This window comes from Rattus norvegicus, chromosome 8 (assembly GCF_036323735.1).
Source record: "Rattus norvegicus strain BN/NHsdMcwi chromosome 8, GRCr8, whole genome shotgun sequence".
In the NCBI taxonomy this organism is placed as follows: domain Eukaryota; kingdom Metazoa; phylum Chordata; class Mammalia; order Rodentia; family Muridae; genus Rattus; species Rattus norvegicus.
The window spans coordinates 106,546,519-106,565,654 of record NC_086026.1 but is presented as its reverse complement, the minus strand read 5'-3'; the positions used below and the strand labels follow the sequence as shown (position 1 = coordinate 106,565,654).

The 19,136-nt window shown below is 37.2% G+C and overlaps 1 protein-coding gene across 6 annotated transcripts in view; it reads left to right on the top strand.

The window, feature by feature from the left end:
- Window positions 1-19,136, top strand: part of Slc25a36 (solute carrier family 25 member 36) — a 33,886-nt gene that overhangs the window by 7,586 nt on the left and 7,164 nt on the right. The window contains exons 2-5 of one of the 6 annotated variants that reach the window (NM_001427729.1): window positions 5,039-5,203; window positions 7,147-7,224; window positions 10,962-11,062; window positions 18,132-18,198. In NM_001427729.1, the coding sequence (NP_001414658.1) occupies window positions 5,039-5,203; window positions 7,147-7,224; window positions 10,962-11,062; window positions 18,132-18,198 (411 nt within the window). Of the gene's footprint in view, window positions 1-5,038; window positions 5,204-7,146; window positions 7,239-10,961; window positions 14,868-18,131; window positions 18,199-19,136 lie in introns of those variants that run through there. The other 5 variants (XM_063265997.1, XM_063265996.1, XM_039082574.2 and 2 more) reach the window with 5 other exon arrangements.

Here is a 19,136-nt window from a genome sequence, read left to right as displayed (position 1 = left end):
GAGCTGTGGTCCCGCTGCTTCTCAGTAGTTTTTAAAACCATGATTATGTTGGTTATGCAAATCAGTATTTTTTGCAAATTAGTATTTCTAAAAAGTTTAAAATGTCCTTTAAAAAAAAAGATTTATTTATTATATGTAAGTACTCTATAGCTGACTTCAGGCACACCAGAAGAAGACATCCTTATAGATGGTTGTGAGCCACCATGTGGGTGCTGGGAATTGAACTCGACCTCTGGAAGAGCAGCCAGTGCTCTTAACCACTGAGCCATCTCTCCAGCCCAAAATATTGTCTTATAAAAATTTATTTATTGGGGTTGGGGATTTAGCTCAGCGGTAGAGCACTTGCCTAGCAAGCGCAAGGCCCTGGGTTCGGTCCCCAGCTCCGAAAAAAAGAAAAAGAAAAAAAAATTTATTTATTGGTATGAAACTGAAGAAATGGAATAAGGCTAAAATAATATTACATAGTATTTGGGTTTTGCTTTTGTTTTGAGATAGGGCTAGCCTAGACTTGTTTGAACTCACTGTATAGCTGAAGATCACCTTGAACTTATGATTCTGTTTCTGCCTCCCAAGAGCTAGAACTATAAGTGTGTGTGTGCGTGCCATGCATGGGTGCTGGGAAAATAGGACTCAATTCATGCTAGACAAACACTTAGTCCGAAGCCATATCCCAGCGGTATTGTGTTGTAAAATTATATAAAATAAATGCTGTCTTTTCCCCCATTAGGTCCGGCACTGCTGTATTCTAATTATCTAGTAGATAGCTTCATCTCAGTCAGCAAAGCCTCTCACCCGCTCTGCTCCATCCCATATCACACTGCTGATAGCTTCTCTCTGAGCCTGTCTCTCTACCCATCTAGTTCCCAAGGTAGGCTATCACCATGCCAGAAATATACATCTCAATTCTGTGGCTGCTTGTGTCTCCAGATGCCACACTCTTAAACTTACAAGAAAGAACACACAACACAATAACCTCTGATCCAATTGACAAGATGTAATTGCCCACCTAGACATACAAAGCCCTGTACACATCCATCCCTTAAGAACATTCATAACAACCTGTAAAGGTGCAGCGTGGAGTCTTAACATCCACCTTCATGTTCTCTCAGCAGCAGCATCTTCCAGTCTCTCCGTTCCAGGCTCCACTTCTCTCAAACTTTTCTCTCGCCCATCCTTTTCTCATTCAGTGACAGGCCTCGTTCTATCCTGTACTTGCCTCCTCTGTATAACACCCTACAGTATTCTGGGAAGATTCTTGTTGGGTATTTTACTTGTGGACATAAACATATTAAATGTTTTTGCGTAATGGAAATTGCATTCAACTCCAAATACTTCATATATTACTAATTTTCACATTTGGCTTTGGTCCTAGTTTGTTTTCTTTTGTATGATAAATACATGACCAAAAGCAACTTGGAAAGGAAAGGGTTTGTTTGGCATAATATGTCTTAATTACAGTAGATCACTGAGGGAAGCCAAGGAAAAAGCTCAGGTAGCACAAGAATCTGAAGGAAGCAGACCTGAACTCAAGCAGAAGCCATGGAACACTGTTAACTGGCTTGCTCCCCAGAGGCTGCTGATTTTGCTTTCTTAAACAACACAAGACCACCTGCTCAGGGGTGGCACTGCCCACAGTGGGCTAGACCCTCCCACATCAATCATTATCAAGAAAATGCCTCTACAGACATGCCCAGAGGACAAGCTGTTGAAGGTATTTTCCCATAAAGGTTCCGGCTTCCTACATAACTCTAGTTTTTATCAAATTGACAAAAAACTAACCAGCACAGCTTTTTAAAGAATTATATTCTTGAGAGTTTCATACATGTGCAGTGAAATATATCTACTTCTATAAACCTCCCTCCAACACCTCCATATTCCTCTTAATACAGCCCCCCAATTTCATGCATACACACACATGCATGCAAATACGTACATGTATACCTACGTACATACACCTACTAGTTAGGGCTGCCTTTGTGTGCATGGGTGTTGGGCCATCCTCTGGAATGTGGAAATTGTACCAGTAGCCACATGACTCATATTTGAAAAAGTAATTCTACTTACTCTAGCAGTTGTCAACTACCAATGGCTCTTCAGTAAAAATGGGGTCTGGAGATCATCTACCCCATTTATTTCAGGTTTTGGTGGTTTGATCTTTCGTAGCTAACCCAAGCTTAAACTTCTGTGCTTTCTTTAGTTCCTTTGCTCTATTCTGTTTTCAGTTGTCTTGTCAGACATGTGTGTCACTTTTCACTTAAGTTCATCATTGATTAAGTTTTATCTTGGGTTGGGGATTTAGCTCAGTGGTAGAGTACTTGCCTAGCAAGCTCAAGGCCCTGGGTTCGGTCCTCAGCTCCAGAAAAAAAAAAAAGAAAAGAAAAAAGAAAGAAAGAAAAAGTTTTATCTCAAGAATTCTCTCAGACTTCTTGTAGTTAGTCTTTCCAAATTACTTTCCCTTGGTGACCACAAATCTCATTTCTGCCCCTTTAGTTTTGCCTCTTCAATGTCATAAAAGTGAAAACTCATATAATTACAGCCATGTGTGACAGGTATTTTCAAGAAGCATAATATTTGAGGTTCATCCTAGGTTGTTTTTTATTGCAGAATAGTATTCGGTCATACATAGATGTACTACAGTTCATCAGTTCTTGATTAATTCAGACAATTGTGTGGTTTTTCAGTGTGAACTGGCTGGTTTTGTATGTCAGCTTGACACAAGCTGGAATTATTACAGAGAAAGGAGCCTCAGTTGTGGAAATGAGACCCAGCTGTAAGGCATTTTCTCAACTAGTGATCAAAGGGGGAGGGCTCAGCCCATTGTGGGTGGTGCCATCCCTGGGCTGGTGGTCTTAGGTTCTATAAAAGAGCAAGCTGAGCAAGCCATGGGAAGCAAGTCATTAAGCAGCATCCCTCCATGGCCTCTGCATCAGCTCCTGCTTCCTGACCTGCTTGAGTTCCAGTCCTGACTTCCTTTGGTGATGAACAGCAATGTGGAAGTGTAAGCCGAATAAACCCTTTCCTCCCCAACTTGCTTCTTGGTCATGATATTTGTTCAGGAATAGGAACCCTGACTGAGACATTCAGTTTTTAGGCACTACATGTTAAGCTGCTATAAACTAGCAGACATTTCATCATGTCTTGTCTGTTTACTTCACATAGATCTTTACCTGTGGAAAGTGTCATTCTGTTTTCTGATATGGTTGTTCCAAGTGTCAGTCTTTTTAGTTTTAGCCATAAGTTGCTGTGTATCCTATTACATTCCGGGTGGCAGATGACTGAAGACTTGTGTGCTTGTTCAAATACACCTATCACGTGTAAACTCTACTAGATATCTTGTTAAAGGGTTGTCCGAGTTCCTGGGTAGCAGCACTGACTTTGTCGGCATCCGATTTGCAATTAGCCTTGGCTGTCTTTCCATTCTCTTAACAGTCTTTCAAAAAGTGCAGGTTTTAAATTTGTGTGTGGTATAGCTTTTCAGTTTTAATTTTCTTAGTGGCACATAGCTACTATATCAATATAAAGTATTCTTTGTTTCATATTTGGGTGCTAGGCCTCAAACCCAGATCTACTCCATGTGGGTCACATTCTGGGTCCTGAAGTAATTTCTTTTTATTGACTTGTTATTTGAAGTTTTATTTGAGTGATACTGAATATATTCTTGTGCTGGGCTGCTTTTCCTCCTTTTTCTAATGCCCTTTTTCTATATTAACTTTGGATTCCACTAGCTCTTGCCTCACTGCAATAAGTAAAATCTCTAAGTTGTTATTCTCAGGACCTCACTGGGTAGCTTTTAGTGCTGTAAATGGAAATTGTTTCCATTTTTCTGTTACTGGAATTTTCAGTTTGTTATGTTTTTGACAGTGTCTTATTCTGTTTCCAGGCAGGTCAGTTCTAGGGTTATAAGCATGCACTATATGGCCTATATGGTCTAGCTTTACATGGGTGCTGGGGATTCCAATTGAGGTCCTTGTCCCTGTACTCCAAGTGCTTTTTTTTTTTTTCTTTTCTTTTCTTTTTTTCTTTTTTTCGGAGCTGGGGACCGAACCCAGGGCCTTGCGCTTGCTAGGCAAGTACTCTACCACTGAGCTAAATCCCCAACCCCTACTCCAAGTGCTTTTACCCACTAAGTTTTCTCCCCAGCTTTCCCTTAGCCTCTTGAGAGCTGAGATTACATATGTGAATATTCTACACTTGTACTTAGAGAATAATTGCTTAAGTTATCACTTAAATTCTTTTTTTTTCCTTAACTGGCTTAAGTAATACATTTTGCTGATAGTTTTGTTATTCTGATGATCAGCCTTTATATAAAATAAATTTTGTTTATTTTTTCACTAGTTCTGCCTGTTCTGTACACATTTGAACATAACAGATGACTGTAAAACTATGGGTTTCTTTTTTTTCGGAGCTGGGGACCGAACCCATAGCCTTGCGCTTGCTAGGCAAGCACTCTACCTCTGAGCTAAATCCCCAACCCCTAAAACTATGTTTTGTAAGTACAGTCCTGAGTATTGGAGTGCTTAAAATTAGAAATACGTACCGTTATTCATAAGTAATTTATCTCTGTTCTATTGCTTAGAATTAGTTCTGGGATTTTTAAAGGATTAGAAATTTGAAAGATGGGATATAATTCACACTGTAGAGTCTAACAGAACAGCCCATAGGCAAAGAGCACTAATCACTTCTTATGCCTTAATTCAGTTTGTCAGTCATTCTTACTAAAAGCCATCATTGGAAATCTTCCATTACCTAGTTATGCTTCTGTGTAAATTACTAAGCTCATTTTTTTCCATATTTGATTCTGATATGTGGGTACTATGGCCACCAATTACAGCATGACAGAGTATTTCTCTAATTCCCTTAGTTCTTTTTGGGGGAACTAAATGTTAATTTGCAGTCAAGTAAGTGAAACTTTCCAAGAAATTAGTCTTCAGAATGTTAACCTTAGTAAGGTTGTAGAGCACTAGGTAGGAGTGTGTCTTCTCATTGGCTGGTTGGGTCCTTGCATTCTTCCCTTACTGGGTTGTTTTGTTTTTTGTAGATGTGGTGGTACAGTGGGAGCTATTCTGACATGTCCACTGGAAGTTGTCAAAACACGACTGCAGTCATCTTCTGTGACACTATATATTTCTGAAGTTCAGCTGAACACCATGGCTGGAGCCAGTGTCAACCGAGTAGTGTCCCCTGGACCTCTTCATTGTCTAAAGTAAGAGCAAAAATTCATGGATTTTGTTGATGCTGAGATCTTAAATGACTCCTACATGCTTAGTTTTCATTTTCCATATTTTAAAAGATTCTTTAGAAAACTGAAAAATCAGAAGTTAGTATGAATCAGTAGTAATAGACCATAAAGAGTAGAACAATCATAAAGACTGTGAAATGGAGTATTTCCAAATTGTATATATTTAGAATATTTTTTTTACATTATCCAGTAGATTTCTTTTCTAAAAGTATTGCAGGTATTTTGTTTTGAATTGATTAATTTTTTTTTTGTTGGATTTGTTTTCAGGCAAGGTCTCACTATGTAGTCCTCACTGGTCTAGAATTCAGTATCTAGAACAGGCCTGCCTCTGTGCCACCATGCCCAGTCGGCTGTTCTATTTACTTTTGAAATAAAGGTAGTGTTGTACTAACTAACTATTGTGTGTTTAACGTTCACATGTGTACAAGTACCTCCATTTAATTGCTGGCAATCTGTTTACAACATACAGAACATCCAACCTAAGCAGATGCAGCTTGAAACAGCTATCCCAGTTTTTAAATATCTGTGTTGTCATTTTCTGATGATTTGAAAAAATTAGCATGTTTATATTACTAGACTTAATTAATTAGCTTTCAAGACTGGCTGTGGTGACATATACCTTTAATCCCAGCACTTGGAAAATGGAGGTGGGTAAATCTTGAGTGTGAGACTAGCCTGGTCTACAGAGCAAGTTCCAGGACAGCCAGGATTATACAGAGAAACCCTATCTCAAAAAACAAAACAATAAAAAACTTACTGAGAACAGTTTCTGTGTCTGTAGGTTTATATTAGAACTCAGTGCCTGTGCGTCTGCCTTATCAGCTCACAGACTCAGATCTGTTTGAGTTGAGCTCAGTAGTGTTTGTTTTGTGGGAGAGATGAGCTCATCCAGGGTGTGTACATTTGCTGCTAAATTGCATCACACTTGTTAACTCGGTTACCCAGGTACACAGAAGGTAGAATAAAACTCAGCAATTTTGAATTAAATTTAAAATGTCACAATTACGGAAAAGTGTTGATAGATGCGGGAGATGTGTTCCTTTTACTTACTTATTCATGTATTTCATGTATATGGGTGTTTTGTCTACATAATGTGTGCACCAGAAGAGGACATCAGATTCCACGGGAACTATGGTTACAAATGATTGTGAACCACTGTGTGGGTGCTGGGAATTGAACTCGGGCAGAGCAGCCAGTGGCTCTTAACCACTAAACCATCTTCCAGTCCCAGGAAATACATCTTAGCATCACAATTCTGATATTACCATTGATTAGGTCTTCTTAAAATTCTCCCTTAGACCCCTGGGATTTATTTTGTTCTGATTTTCAGTAATATTGCTTTTACTTCACTATAAGAGCTTTCAGTATCTCTCTAGATGTGTGTGTGTGTGTGTGTGTGTGTGTTTGTTTTTAAATATAGACTCCTGGGGTTTCTTGTTGTCTTGAGACAAGGCTTCATTATGTAACACCGGCTGACCTGGTACTACTCCATGCAGACCAGGCTCACATCAAACTTACAAAAGATTTACCTGTTTTTGCCTACTCAGTAATGGGATTAAAGGCATGCACCACCACCACTACTTTCTTAAGGTTTTCATTCTTTTCTTTAATCTCTTTATAAATTAATCACCGAAAAACCCAATGCTGTTTAGTTTTCTTGGGGTAAACTTGCCACTGAGCCATCTTGCCAGCCATTTTAGAAGAGAATACATATGGCGTTTTGTCATTAACACAGCACCTGGTTCTTCAGTACTTCTTCCTGTGCCCAGCTCCCATGAGAGATGTCTTTATAAGTAACACAGTGGACCTGAAAGATACATTATAAGTGGGACACTGGCTGTGTTCGGGGTTATTGGTAAAGGGCAATAGGAGAACTCTTTTTAATAATTTGCTTTTTATCTTTTCAGGGTTATCCTGGAAAAAGAGGGCCCTCGCTCATTATTTAGAGGATTAGGCCCCAATTTGGTGGGAGTGGCTCCCTCCAGGTAAAAAAAGCTAAGTAAGATTCTGGCTGTCTTTATTTCATGGTATCTGGATATAATTTGCAGAGACACATATGTTTCAGTGTTTGTGGGAAATTAGGTAGTTGAGTTTTTGTTGCTAATCAGGAAGAATCTACAAGAAAACCTAGGTTCTGGGGCTAACAGAAGTTCATTGTACTGTGAACACAGGAAATGTTTCGTGTTGTAAGGAGGCAGTGCAGTGTTCGCTTTAAACTGTGGATGCTCATACGTAGAAAATGAAGTGTGAATAAAATAGTTCTAACTGGTAACTTAAATTTCAAAAAACAAAACAAAAAATGTCTATAAAGAAAATAAGGGTTTGTTGTATGTGTGTGCAGGGATATCTTTGTTTTTGTTTTGAGACAGTCTTACTGGGTAGCCCTGCTAACCTCAAATATACATGAATACTAGAATTCCAGAGGTTTACCTGACTATAAATAAGCATTTAAAAAAAAAATTACATGTGAGCGTTCTTCCTGCACAAATGTATCTACACCATGTGTGCCTGGCCAGAAGGGGAAATCAGATCCCCCGCAACTGGATTCTTCCATGTTGTTTTAAAAAGTTCATATTCAGGATGAACATGGACACCCAGTTCATCACCTTACTTCAGACTACATACCTCATCCACATCCCATTACTTACTGTATTTCCCTTTCATTTTAAGGAGGTAGTGAGAGTCGAGCTCGGTTGCTTACACCTGTAAGCCAGGTGCTGAGCACCATCGTCTTGGATTCAAAGCTAGGGCTTAGGAAGCTGGGTGAGTGGTCGGTGGGAGTGAGGGGCTCTGTAATGGAAGGAGCTTGCCTGCAAGCCTGATGACTTGAGTTCAGCACTCAGAACCAACAGTAAAGAATGGACTCCTAAAGTTAATCTCTGATCTCTGCACACAGACGTAGTGATAATAAAATAAAATTTAAAGATTTGTTTTGGAAAATCGTGTGTGTGTGTGTGTGTGTGTGTGTGTGTGTGTGTGTGTGTGTGTGTACTTACATACGTGTGCATGTGCATACGCACACTCCCAAATTGGTATGTGTACATGCATGCAGACTCTTAGGAGTCCAGAAGAGGTATTAAGATTCCCTGGAGCTGGAGTTGCACTCTTCCTGATGTGGGTGCTAAGGACCAAATGCAGGGCCTCTGGGAAACCAGAGCTCTTAACCTCTGAGCCATCTCTCCAGCTGCTACTGTAATGGTGGTTTTGTGAATATTCCCAAACTTTCACCTTATGTAGTTAAAGAAGTTTATTAGTTTTATTTGTTTTTGTTTCTTTGAAACAGGGTAGTACTATATAGCCAGGCTGACCTCAATTCAAAATTCTGCTTCTGCCTTTGGGATGCTGGGGTTATAGTCATACACCATGGTGCCACAAAGTTACATATTTTAGAATGAATACCTAAGTAGGGTTTCTGGATAAAGGTAACAAAACACATTGAAAACTAGAGATTGCTAATTTGTCCTCTGAAGACACACCAGGTTTTTGTTTTCATATAGTGAGCTCATTGCTCTTATGCCACGTGATAATGAATGATGGCTACTGTTCACTTTTTTCCTTTTTAAGATTTATTTATTTTATGTATGTGAGTGCACTGTAGCTGTCTTCAGACACACCAGAAGAGGGCATGAGATCCCATTACAGATGGTTATCAGCCACCATGTTGGTGCTGGGAATTGACTTCAGGATCTCTGGAAGAGCAGCCAGTGCTCTTAACTGCTAAGCTGTCTCTCTAGCCCCTACTATCCATCTTAAATATACTAACTAAATGAACTGGGCTGGAGAGATGGCTCAGTGGTTAAGAGCACCGACTGCTCTTCCCAAGGTCCTGAGTTCAAATCCCAGCAACCACATGATGGCTCACAACCATCTGAAATGAGTCTGATGCCCTCTTCTGGTGTGTCTGAAGATAGCGACAGTGTAATCATAATATATAATAAATAAATAAAATATTTAAAAAAAAAAAACAAAAAAAATGAACTAAAATTTTTCTTTTGGTATTTTGCCATGTATTTAATTTTTGTGTAATTATACCCTCTTTACTAGAAGTTGATGTTTTACTTTTCATATTTATATTTCCTATATGTATATTCCATACCTATTTCTCTTTAAGACATCTTTTGTAATTTCTTCTTGGGAATGAATTTATTCCCCATCATGTTTTAGAATTGTATGTCCTAAGCTTTTTATTATTATTTTCTTTATAAATTGAATGGTTTTGTTATAAATTGTTAAATAATTCCCTGCTTTTTTAAAAATCAGGCTTTCAGTAGATCAGGCTGCCCTTGAACTCATGATCCTCATGCCTTAGCCTGCTGTCTTAGTTAGGGTTTCCATTGCTGTGAATAGACACCATGACCAAGGCAACTCTTCCAAGGACAACATTTAACTGGGGCTGGTTTACAGCTTCAGAGGTTCAGTCCGTTATCATCAAGGCAGGAGCATGGCAGCATTCTGGCACAATACTGGAGAAGGAACTGAAGAATTTTACTGAAGAATTTTCATCTTGAGCCAAAGGCAGCCAGAAAGAAGCTCTCTGTATTGGGCAGAGCCTGAGCATCAAACCTCAAAGCCCACCTCCACAGTGACACACTTCCTCCAACAAGGCCATTTCAATCCCAACAAGGACAGACCTAATAGTGTCACTCCCTGTGGGCCAAACCTATTCAGACCACCACACCTATTGATTTCTAGGATTATAGATACAAGCAAACTGGCCCCTTTTTCTTAAACACGTTTTTAAAAACTATAATAATGGAAGCAAGAGAGATGGCCATTTAACGGTTAAGAGCATTTGGTGCTCTTGGAGAGGACTTGAGTTCAGTTTTAGTACCCCCATGGAGTTTCATCACCATCTGTAACTCCAGTGCAGAGCATCTAATACTATCTTCTGGTGTCCATGACTGATGCACTTACTTACATAAAGGCAGAGTACTCAACACACCGGGAAAGGGTGCAGTAACGAAGCTCTTCACTCTCAGCTATTGGTCTACTTCGTTACTGATTTATAAATCAGAATCGTTGAGAGATAGTGTAATATTTGATTCAGCCAATAATGATCCAGTACTTCAAAGGCTAAAAGAACTCTAAATTTAATGGAGTATTTACAGGCATTGCAAAGCATAACATGCCCTGATGGGCCTGATCATGTTTGTCAACATCATTTTGTCTTAAGAGTATTGTGGGCAGCGGTATAAAGGGGACAGAGGCATTGGTGGGATCTCCAGTACAAGAAAAGTAGAAGTAGACTCTAGGAATCTGGTCTGTGTATGCTTATAGTATAGAATATATAGTATAGAATATATACAATCTCAAAACTTGCCAGAGTAGACTGACTAGATCAGCTCTACCTCTAAAATTATCTTCACCTAACTTGGGTTAAGTACGCTGGCTTCTGAGTTCTCACTCAGAAGTACAGCCAGCCCTGGTCCACAGCATAGAGTCTCCAGTTGTCAGTCAGACAAATTCTCTTTGCCTCTTGTAGTTGCTAAGTGGTTATCGATATTGAACACGGCTTAGGTGATCTGAGAAGGTTTCTAGGAGCTCTCTATGCCTTTGAGTTTGGCTGCTTTTTGTTTTTAAAGTACTAAATGTGCCTTGTGGAAAAAATGGGTAAACCTGATGATATGTTGAATAGGACTAAGACTTTATTCTCTTTTACTTGTCTATTCTAAAATTATGAAGATTTATATCTTACTAATAAACTTTTTTCTTTAATTTTTAGAGCAATATACTTTGCTGCCTATTCAAACTGCAAGGAAAAGTTGAACGGTGTTTTTGATCCTGACTCTACCCAAGTACACATGATTTCAGCTGCAATGGCAGGTACGAATATTCAATAGTAAAACTCCTCTCAATCTGGAAATGTTAATGATTACTTCATATCAAATTAAGATGGTTGATGTGCTTTTTAATAATTAAAGTGTGCACAGTGGTTTTTGTTCATTTGAATAAAACATTTGCTACACATAAAGTCTGCTATCGGTTAAATCTTTGTATTTAAGGGTTAAGTGACTGCAGACAGTACGTTTATTTTGCTGTGTATGGGTTAATATTTGATGCATTCATGCTTTAAGAGTCCAGCTGTTCTTCCACTGGAGTTAGAGCTGCCACTTGCTCTCCTCAGTTTCTGTTAGTGACTTTTTGCTCCTGTCTGGAACATGCCGCCAATACTTGGTGCCCGCCATATTCATTGTGTCCTGTGTTCAGGTGCTACAGTTTTGTGAGGCTTCTTATGACCCAGTTATTATAGCGGGTGTACCACTAGGAATATATTTATCATTCCTCACAATCTGGACTGCATATTGGACCTGAACTTTAGACACTGGCTTATGTGTACATGCTTGTGTAGAAATGTTTCCAGGAACTTAATGTCATGATGACATGATTCTGAATCAAAACAGCCCTCACTGGTCTCTGCCTACCTTCTAAAGATGAGTAGTAAAGATTGGTTTGCTCTTCTGATTCTGGAGTCATTTGCTGCCATGCATGTTAGACAAAGCCTTGAATTTTAGTTCTTAGTAGAAATGTCTCCCAGTTTTCTGAAAATTATTAATGTATCTACCTCATATTTCCAAATTGTCCTGTAATTTCATAAAACTATAGCTGCTTTTATCAGCTGTTGATCAATAAATTGACTTCCCATTGTGTTCTTAAGGAATGCCGTAAACTGCTAATCATTTTCTATTTAGAATAGTTTAATTTTGAACCACATATTTAACCAAATGTATGCTTGAAATACTGATTTGTGAAATATCGATAACGTTTGCCATATTAATAAATCTAGTATATACTTTACAAATTGTTTTCAAGACTTTACATTTTACAATGGTTGGCTGATTGACATTTTGAAGCTGGAAGGGACAGTGTTTAAAATCAAGATACTATATCCTCTGATTTGCCAGCTTCGAGATAAGCTTAAGTAAGTTAGGTAATTCCTGGGAGTTTTTATGACCTTATCCATGGAATAACTGGATTAATCTGGATAGATTGGGTTTTAAGAATTAGTTCTTAGTGTAATAATATTCACCTAGTTACAAACTAGAATTTTTTTACTTACAATATGTATAGATTATGAATGTTTTCCTCTTACGTATTTGACTGGATATTGGTGAAAGTTGGGCCACTTAGTTATAAATCCAGTAACCATTACATTAGATCAATAATATATTTCTAGATTTCAGCATTTGTGGTTTGGGGGCAGTAGGGTTATTTATATCTAACTCCAGAAAATTAAAAAGAAATGTTGTTACTATAAAAAATCAAAAGTCAAGAAACTAGTTAAAACAGTCATTTAGTTGACAGTGTTTATTATAGATTTAATATTGCAAAGTTAGAGGGTCAAAGTATCTACATTCTTACCAGAATCTTATTTTATTAGGATATATTAAAATTTATTACTGGTCTTTTATTGCAAAGTAATTAAGTAAAACTTTTCAATTCTTTCCTCAAATGTCTAACAGCTTCATTAATACTGTTTTCCAAGTTGAATTTTATAAATTGATAAGCATGCATATACAGACATTATAACACTGTGTACTTACTGTGTAATTTGAAAGTATTTTTTCATTTGTTTACAGTTACATTGTCCTGAAAATTATGCCTTCTACATTTCTTTGCACTGTTCATTAGTATTAACGTTTAGCTTTGCAGTTTTTGAGTCTCTACAAGGCTGGTGAAACAGAGTGGTCCCGTACAGATTGACTAAGGTAGTTTTTGCCCCATTTATTCTTAAAATAATCTGCACCAGATTGTTCTGGTTGTCTTCGGGATCGTGTTTTTGGACATTGAAGGATGGTTTAGAGGTACAAAGTACTTAAAGATAAGTCATGTGTGGAAAAGTTCTTAACCGGCTGCTAAAAAATGCTAACCTTGTCACCTTAGTAGCAAAAATACATTAAAGTACTCAGCCATACGGCCTTAGCAGTTGTGCCATACCAGTCAGCACACTCAGCCTCTCTTCAGTTTCATTTTACATATTTTCCAAATCAACTAAAACATGTAATTTAAACATTAAAATTTAGTTAAAGTGCTGTTAAAGAGGGTTTTTTTTTTTGCATTTTATAAATGGCCACACCTAAAATGGACTATATGATTTTGTTTACTGAAACGTTTTCCAATTACAAAGATATTTCATCCAAGCAAGGCTGATTGCTTCTGTGTTTTAACCCACCTTTCCCCCTTACGTACAGCTGTTGACACGGCTTACTATAGCTATTGAGGGTATCTGTTTTGTGTCTTGTGAAATAATCTTGAGTAACCTTCTGAGTGTACCATGACACCTATTGGTATGCCAAAAAGTTATATGAAATTTCTTCTTTCTTTATAGTAATTCCCAATTTTTAAAAGTTTGCCTGACAAACACATTCTTTTTATATGTAACATAAATATAAAGGAAATTAGTTTCTACTTTTATTATTGTTTATCCATACAGTGTGAAGTTTCTAGTATATCAAAAATATCATTCATAATCATTCAATATTGTCAGTATACCTACTGAGTAGTATTTGCTTACAGAATATATTATCTATTTATATTTCAAGGTATTTTTTCCTGTGAATTTTAACTTCATTATTTGAATGCAAGGTTAGGTGTTTGCCCTTAAATGTAAAGCTTACCTTACAGAATTCAGCCAATGCATGGTTGGGCAGCTGCTTTGTATGCTTACTTGTGAACATTTTCCCTGTTTTCTGTTTTGTAGAAACAAGAATTAATACAATAACCCAAAATATTCCATAAGTATGGATGTGCAGTATTACTGCTAGAGTCCCAGGTGACAGGTACCACTGTTAGCAATGTGTACTTTATTAGTTACGCAAAGTTCCAGACTGTAATACTCTGTTGGGGCTCTGTGTGTTTCTGTTTGTCTGTTTATTTTAATCACTAGATAATCTGAGTATTAGAGAACAGAAGAATTTACAACTCTTTTCATGGTAGGTAATAGTGATAGGAGGAAATGGGACACAGAATCCCTTCTCGGTTTTTTGTTGTTGTTTTTTTTTTTTTTTTTAGATTCTCCCTTGACAAGGTTAGCATTTTTTCTTTAAGACAAAATTGATCATCTTTTAGGTAAGTATTTGGACTCTGAATCTGCTGAAGATGGCGGGATTGTCAGTACTCTGTGCACTTTTATTTTAAACACAAGGCACATTCTGATATTCTCTTAACTTAAAAATCTCACAGTAAATATTTCTTAAATCCTTCAGTGAGATTCAGTTTGTACACATGTGTCTGATGAGGTCGCTGCTTGTTGTTATGATACAGAAAAGCCTGTGTCTATTTTAGGCATTTACTGTACATTTCTCCCGAGAAAAGAGTGAGATCGTGTCATCTCATGCTCCCCATCCGCAGGTCACTTCCTGTAGAAATATGGACTAACTTAAACCTCGTGAGTACTGAACTGAGCATCTCTTGCAGCCTCTAGTATAAGAAACACACCCTGGGATTTTCTGGTAGCTGTAGATGAGTAAAGGCGGGACATGGATTGTGTGCATTGTCGAGTATTTCATAAAGATTTAATTCTCCCTTTGTAAGCCTTCTAGAAGGAAAATGGTCTACTCTTCAGTTAACATTGTAAACCTGGGGTCTTCAGCTTGGCCATTACTGCCTGGACCTTCACAGACTGACAGAAGTATATATGAATATGTAGAGAGTTTGTAGTTTTAATATGCTGTCCTACAGCTGTTAATAATAGCAGTTGTCTTTTGTCTTTGCTTAGCTAACATTTAGAAGTCTAATACAGTGCTTTCCACTCTGAACTATTGATACTTAGTTACTGCTCTTTTTTAAAAGACTAGTTTGTCTTCTAAGAAATGCAGGCTATAGTGAATAAGGTCTTAGCTGGTTTAGGGTAGTTTTAATTTTTAAAATAGTTTGAATACTTTAGTCTTAGGAGGTTGTGTATGCTTTGTACTTTCAGAGCTGAAACGCAATACTGCAGGTATCACTCATTTAAATATTCTCAGGGAGTTTCTATAGGTGGGGTTTCCTTATTTTTTAATTGACTTATATTATTAAGTAGAGTTTGATTTTATGCACAACTTAAATTTACATTTAAAGTTTTCTAAAGTTTCTCAGTAAAAACTGACACTACTAACTAAAGGCCGCTATTGGCACTTTGCTTAACTGATTCTGGAACAATATACAGTTTTAATCTACAAGTGGATTCCACATTGTACTTCCCAGTTTGTTTTTAATGATTTATTGGGTGTTCTGAATATATTAGTCTCTTATTAAAAATGTAACAAAGCTAAAATGCAGAATAAAAACTGATAGACAATTTCTAAACTTCAAGATCATCATGCCCAACATCTGTGTGCATTTGTTGTAAATGTAGCAAGAAAATGTGTAGTTGTGGCTAACCACAAACTTCCTTACCATATAATTTTGTTAATAGTAAAATTTTGTTATTTTCCTTGCTTTATTTCTTGGGTTAATAGGTTATATTTTTCCAGACTTAATTAGCCTAATAATGTCTGTCTTGCTATTTATTTATTTGTTGTTGTTGTTGTTGTTGTTGTTGTTGTTGTTGTTGTTGTTGTTAAGAGAAAGTAATACTGTAAAGCTTAAGAACCAGTTAGCTTTTTTTAAAGGACCAACAGCTAAAAACCTATAGCTAATGCCTAGATTCCTTATCGGAGTCAGGAGATGATTTGCTGATCAGCTAGTTTGTCTGTGCTTAGGTGGTGCCAGAACGATCACAGTAAGCAGAGCTCACAGGAAAGCCAATTACAGATAACACTCTCTCACTCACCTGTTTTAATGTTGGCCTATTACATATTGTATCTGGAAATGAATTTTAGTTAAGTGAGAAATACCTGTTGTTTGGTTTCTGACATTGTTTATTTACAGAGAAATATTAAAGTTTCCATTTGAGTATTAAAAATTTAGTACACCTAGTAATAATTTAAAATATTTTTTTAATGCGGTGCTCCTATCTTAAAGTGAGGGATTTTGTGACTTAGAAGACAATTAAGGGCACAAACTTAAACTAAGTGTTTTATTTTAAATTTAAAATTGGTGGTAATCTTTTCAAAAAAGTAAGCTAAATGAAAGTTTTTAATTGAATAGCTTTATTTTTAGCTCGAGAAGGAATTCTACTATATGCCTTTTAAATTAAGTTTTATAAGAAGGCAGGTTCTTATTAAAATCATTGTAAATAATGAATAGTGTGGTTTTATCCTGCTCCTTTTCAATTAGAAACTCTTAATATTACTGTGTAGGCACCTAGCTAATATAAATATTTCGGTGATACAATTCTTGTTTAGTAAGTAAGAATTTGGGCTAGGGGTGTGGCTTTGTAATTAGACCACTGGTGTAGCAGCTGTGAAACCCTTGTTTCAGTCCCCAACAACAAAGAATCATTTAGTTGGTGTTTTGGCCTGTATTGATGTCTGAAAATGTATAATTTTAATTTGTTGAGTTTAACTTTCTCATTTAGAAAAGTGAGATTCAAAAGAAAAAAAAAGTGTGTATTCTCAGACTAAGTATGTAAGACAAATATTCAAACTAGTCTGATAGTCATGGTTTTGTTTCTTTTACCAAGAATAAATCTATGAGAAGAGTATCTTTTTTAAAAAAAGAATATTCTTTGGCAATCTGTTCCATATTTTAAATTGATTATGTTATTACCTGCTAATGCCAAAGTTATTGGTCTCATTCCTCTTTATGTAGTATTAAAGGCACTTAAAGGCAGAAATTATATACTAGTCAAAATATTATTAAACAGTTAGTAAGCCAAACTTTATCTTCCTAAACAGGCTTAATTGAGAGCACCCCTTCATGTGAGATGTGGCTATTTCTGCAGTGGTAAAGCAGGGCATAAAAAGAAGTAAGGTTTGAGGAAGTTGACTGTCTGACACTGCAGAAGGGGAACGAGAGAGCAGTCAGCCTGTACACAGCCTGGTAAAGGCATCTCTTAATGTAGCGGCTTTAGAACCCGAGGATTAAATACATCACAGCATTTTCTCATAGTAAATGCGCTGAGTATAGTATGTCTTTCTAAAAGCAACCGGCTTGACCTGATAGTATTTAATAGAAGGTATTAAAATAACTGGTTCCTTATTTCTCTATGTGAGTTTTCAGTGAATTTAAAGGCCAGTTGAATAAATGTAATTCTGTGAAGTTTGTGTTACTGATCTTATATGGAAAAACAAAATAAACACTCATAGATGAAACATCTTTATAAATTCTTGTCATTAAGATAGCATTTCCTATTTTGCTTTCCTAAAAATAAAAGATAATGAATGGTCCCAGAAGCACACTGCTCCAGAGATCCTAATTTATACTAAAACTGAGCCACCCTGTCCTAGGTGAATGTTAGCGACAGAGAGCTGCTTTCCACCCTACTGATCTTCACTCTCTGTAGAAGTGAAAAGGAAAGTTCAGGTTGTAACTTTTGTAAAGAGTTTTTATTTGTTTAATTGGGTAGTGAGTTATAAGTAGCTCCAGCTATTAACCCTAGCACAAACCTCACCTCTGTGCTAATACTTATCTATTATCTATTGAAAACAGATTCTGAGCCTGACTTCTGACCCACAGACCTAAATATTAGTATGTAGTGTACCGGGTGATAGGATTCACCCCGGGCAGCTATTCATAGTGCATGCTTTTCAGCTCTTGATTACACAAGATTTGTTTGTGAACAAATTATAGAGTAGCGAGCACCCTGTTGTCATGTAGGTTAGAACGCTGTAGGTGAGGTCAGAGTCTGCTCCTGAAAGAATCATCTAGGAAGGCCAGAATTGTGAACAGTGTTGATGGTCACCTGGACATGAGTTAATACTTTCAACATTTGTAGACATTTTCTTTACGATAGATTCATATAATGTAAAGATCCTTAATGTGAATAATGTGGTTCTTATCTGCTGACGTCATTTTAAATGTATTTGTTTAGGTTTTACTGCGATCACTGCAACAAACCCCATTTGGCTTATAAAGACTCGGCTGCAGCTTGATGCAAGGTATGTTTTTATGTGGTCTTGCTGTAGCCCAGGAGGAGCACGGGTTGCCTTCTAATGCATGGTGATCTTATTGATCTGATATCTTATAGCCTCAGTCTTTCAAGTGTTGTACTTATTGGTGAGTTACCACACCTACCTTAAGGTATATTGATTCCTTTTTCTTTTTTTGTAAATGTGTGTGTACTCTGTCTGCAGGTATATCTGCATGCCAGGAGAGGGACTCCTATCCCTTTATACATAGTCGTGAGCCATCATGTGGTTGTTGGGAATTGAACTTGGGACCTCTGGAAGAGTAGCTTGTGCTCCTGACTACTGAGTCATCTCACCAGCATTAAATTTAAAAAAAAAAAAAAAATGAAGAGGTTTTATTCTTAAAAATTAAGCAGGGCTGGAGAGATGGCTCAGTGGTTAAGAGCAGTGACTGCTTCTCCAGAGGTCCCAAGTTCAATTCCCAGCAACCACATGGTGGCTCACAACCATCTTTAATTGGATCTGAGGCCCTCTTCTGGTGTGTCTGAAGACAGCTACAGTGTACTTATATATAATAAATAAATAAATCTTTTTAAAAAATTAAGCTAACATGGATTTAGCTAATTTTTTATATATAAATTTGTATTTGTAATTCCTCAGGGCCAGGGTGTCTTGTCTCATTTATCCTTTCTTGGCTGCTGATTTTATATAAAAATGAGATGGCATTACATTTCCACACATGGATGGGATGCATTTCACACACATACACACACACACACACACACACACACACACACACACATGCACGCATACATGCACGCACATTCTCTCTTATGTTTTCATTCTGAGTGTTAACTCCATTTTTCCTTTTGTCTTTTGTGTGTGTGCTACTGTGCAGTTCTTTAGGGTTATTTCTAGGAGCCATGGGTAAGAGTTTGTTTACAAGAGGGTGGGCCCCTTAAAATAGC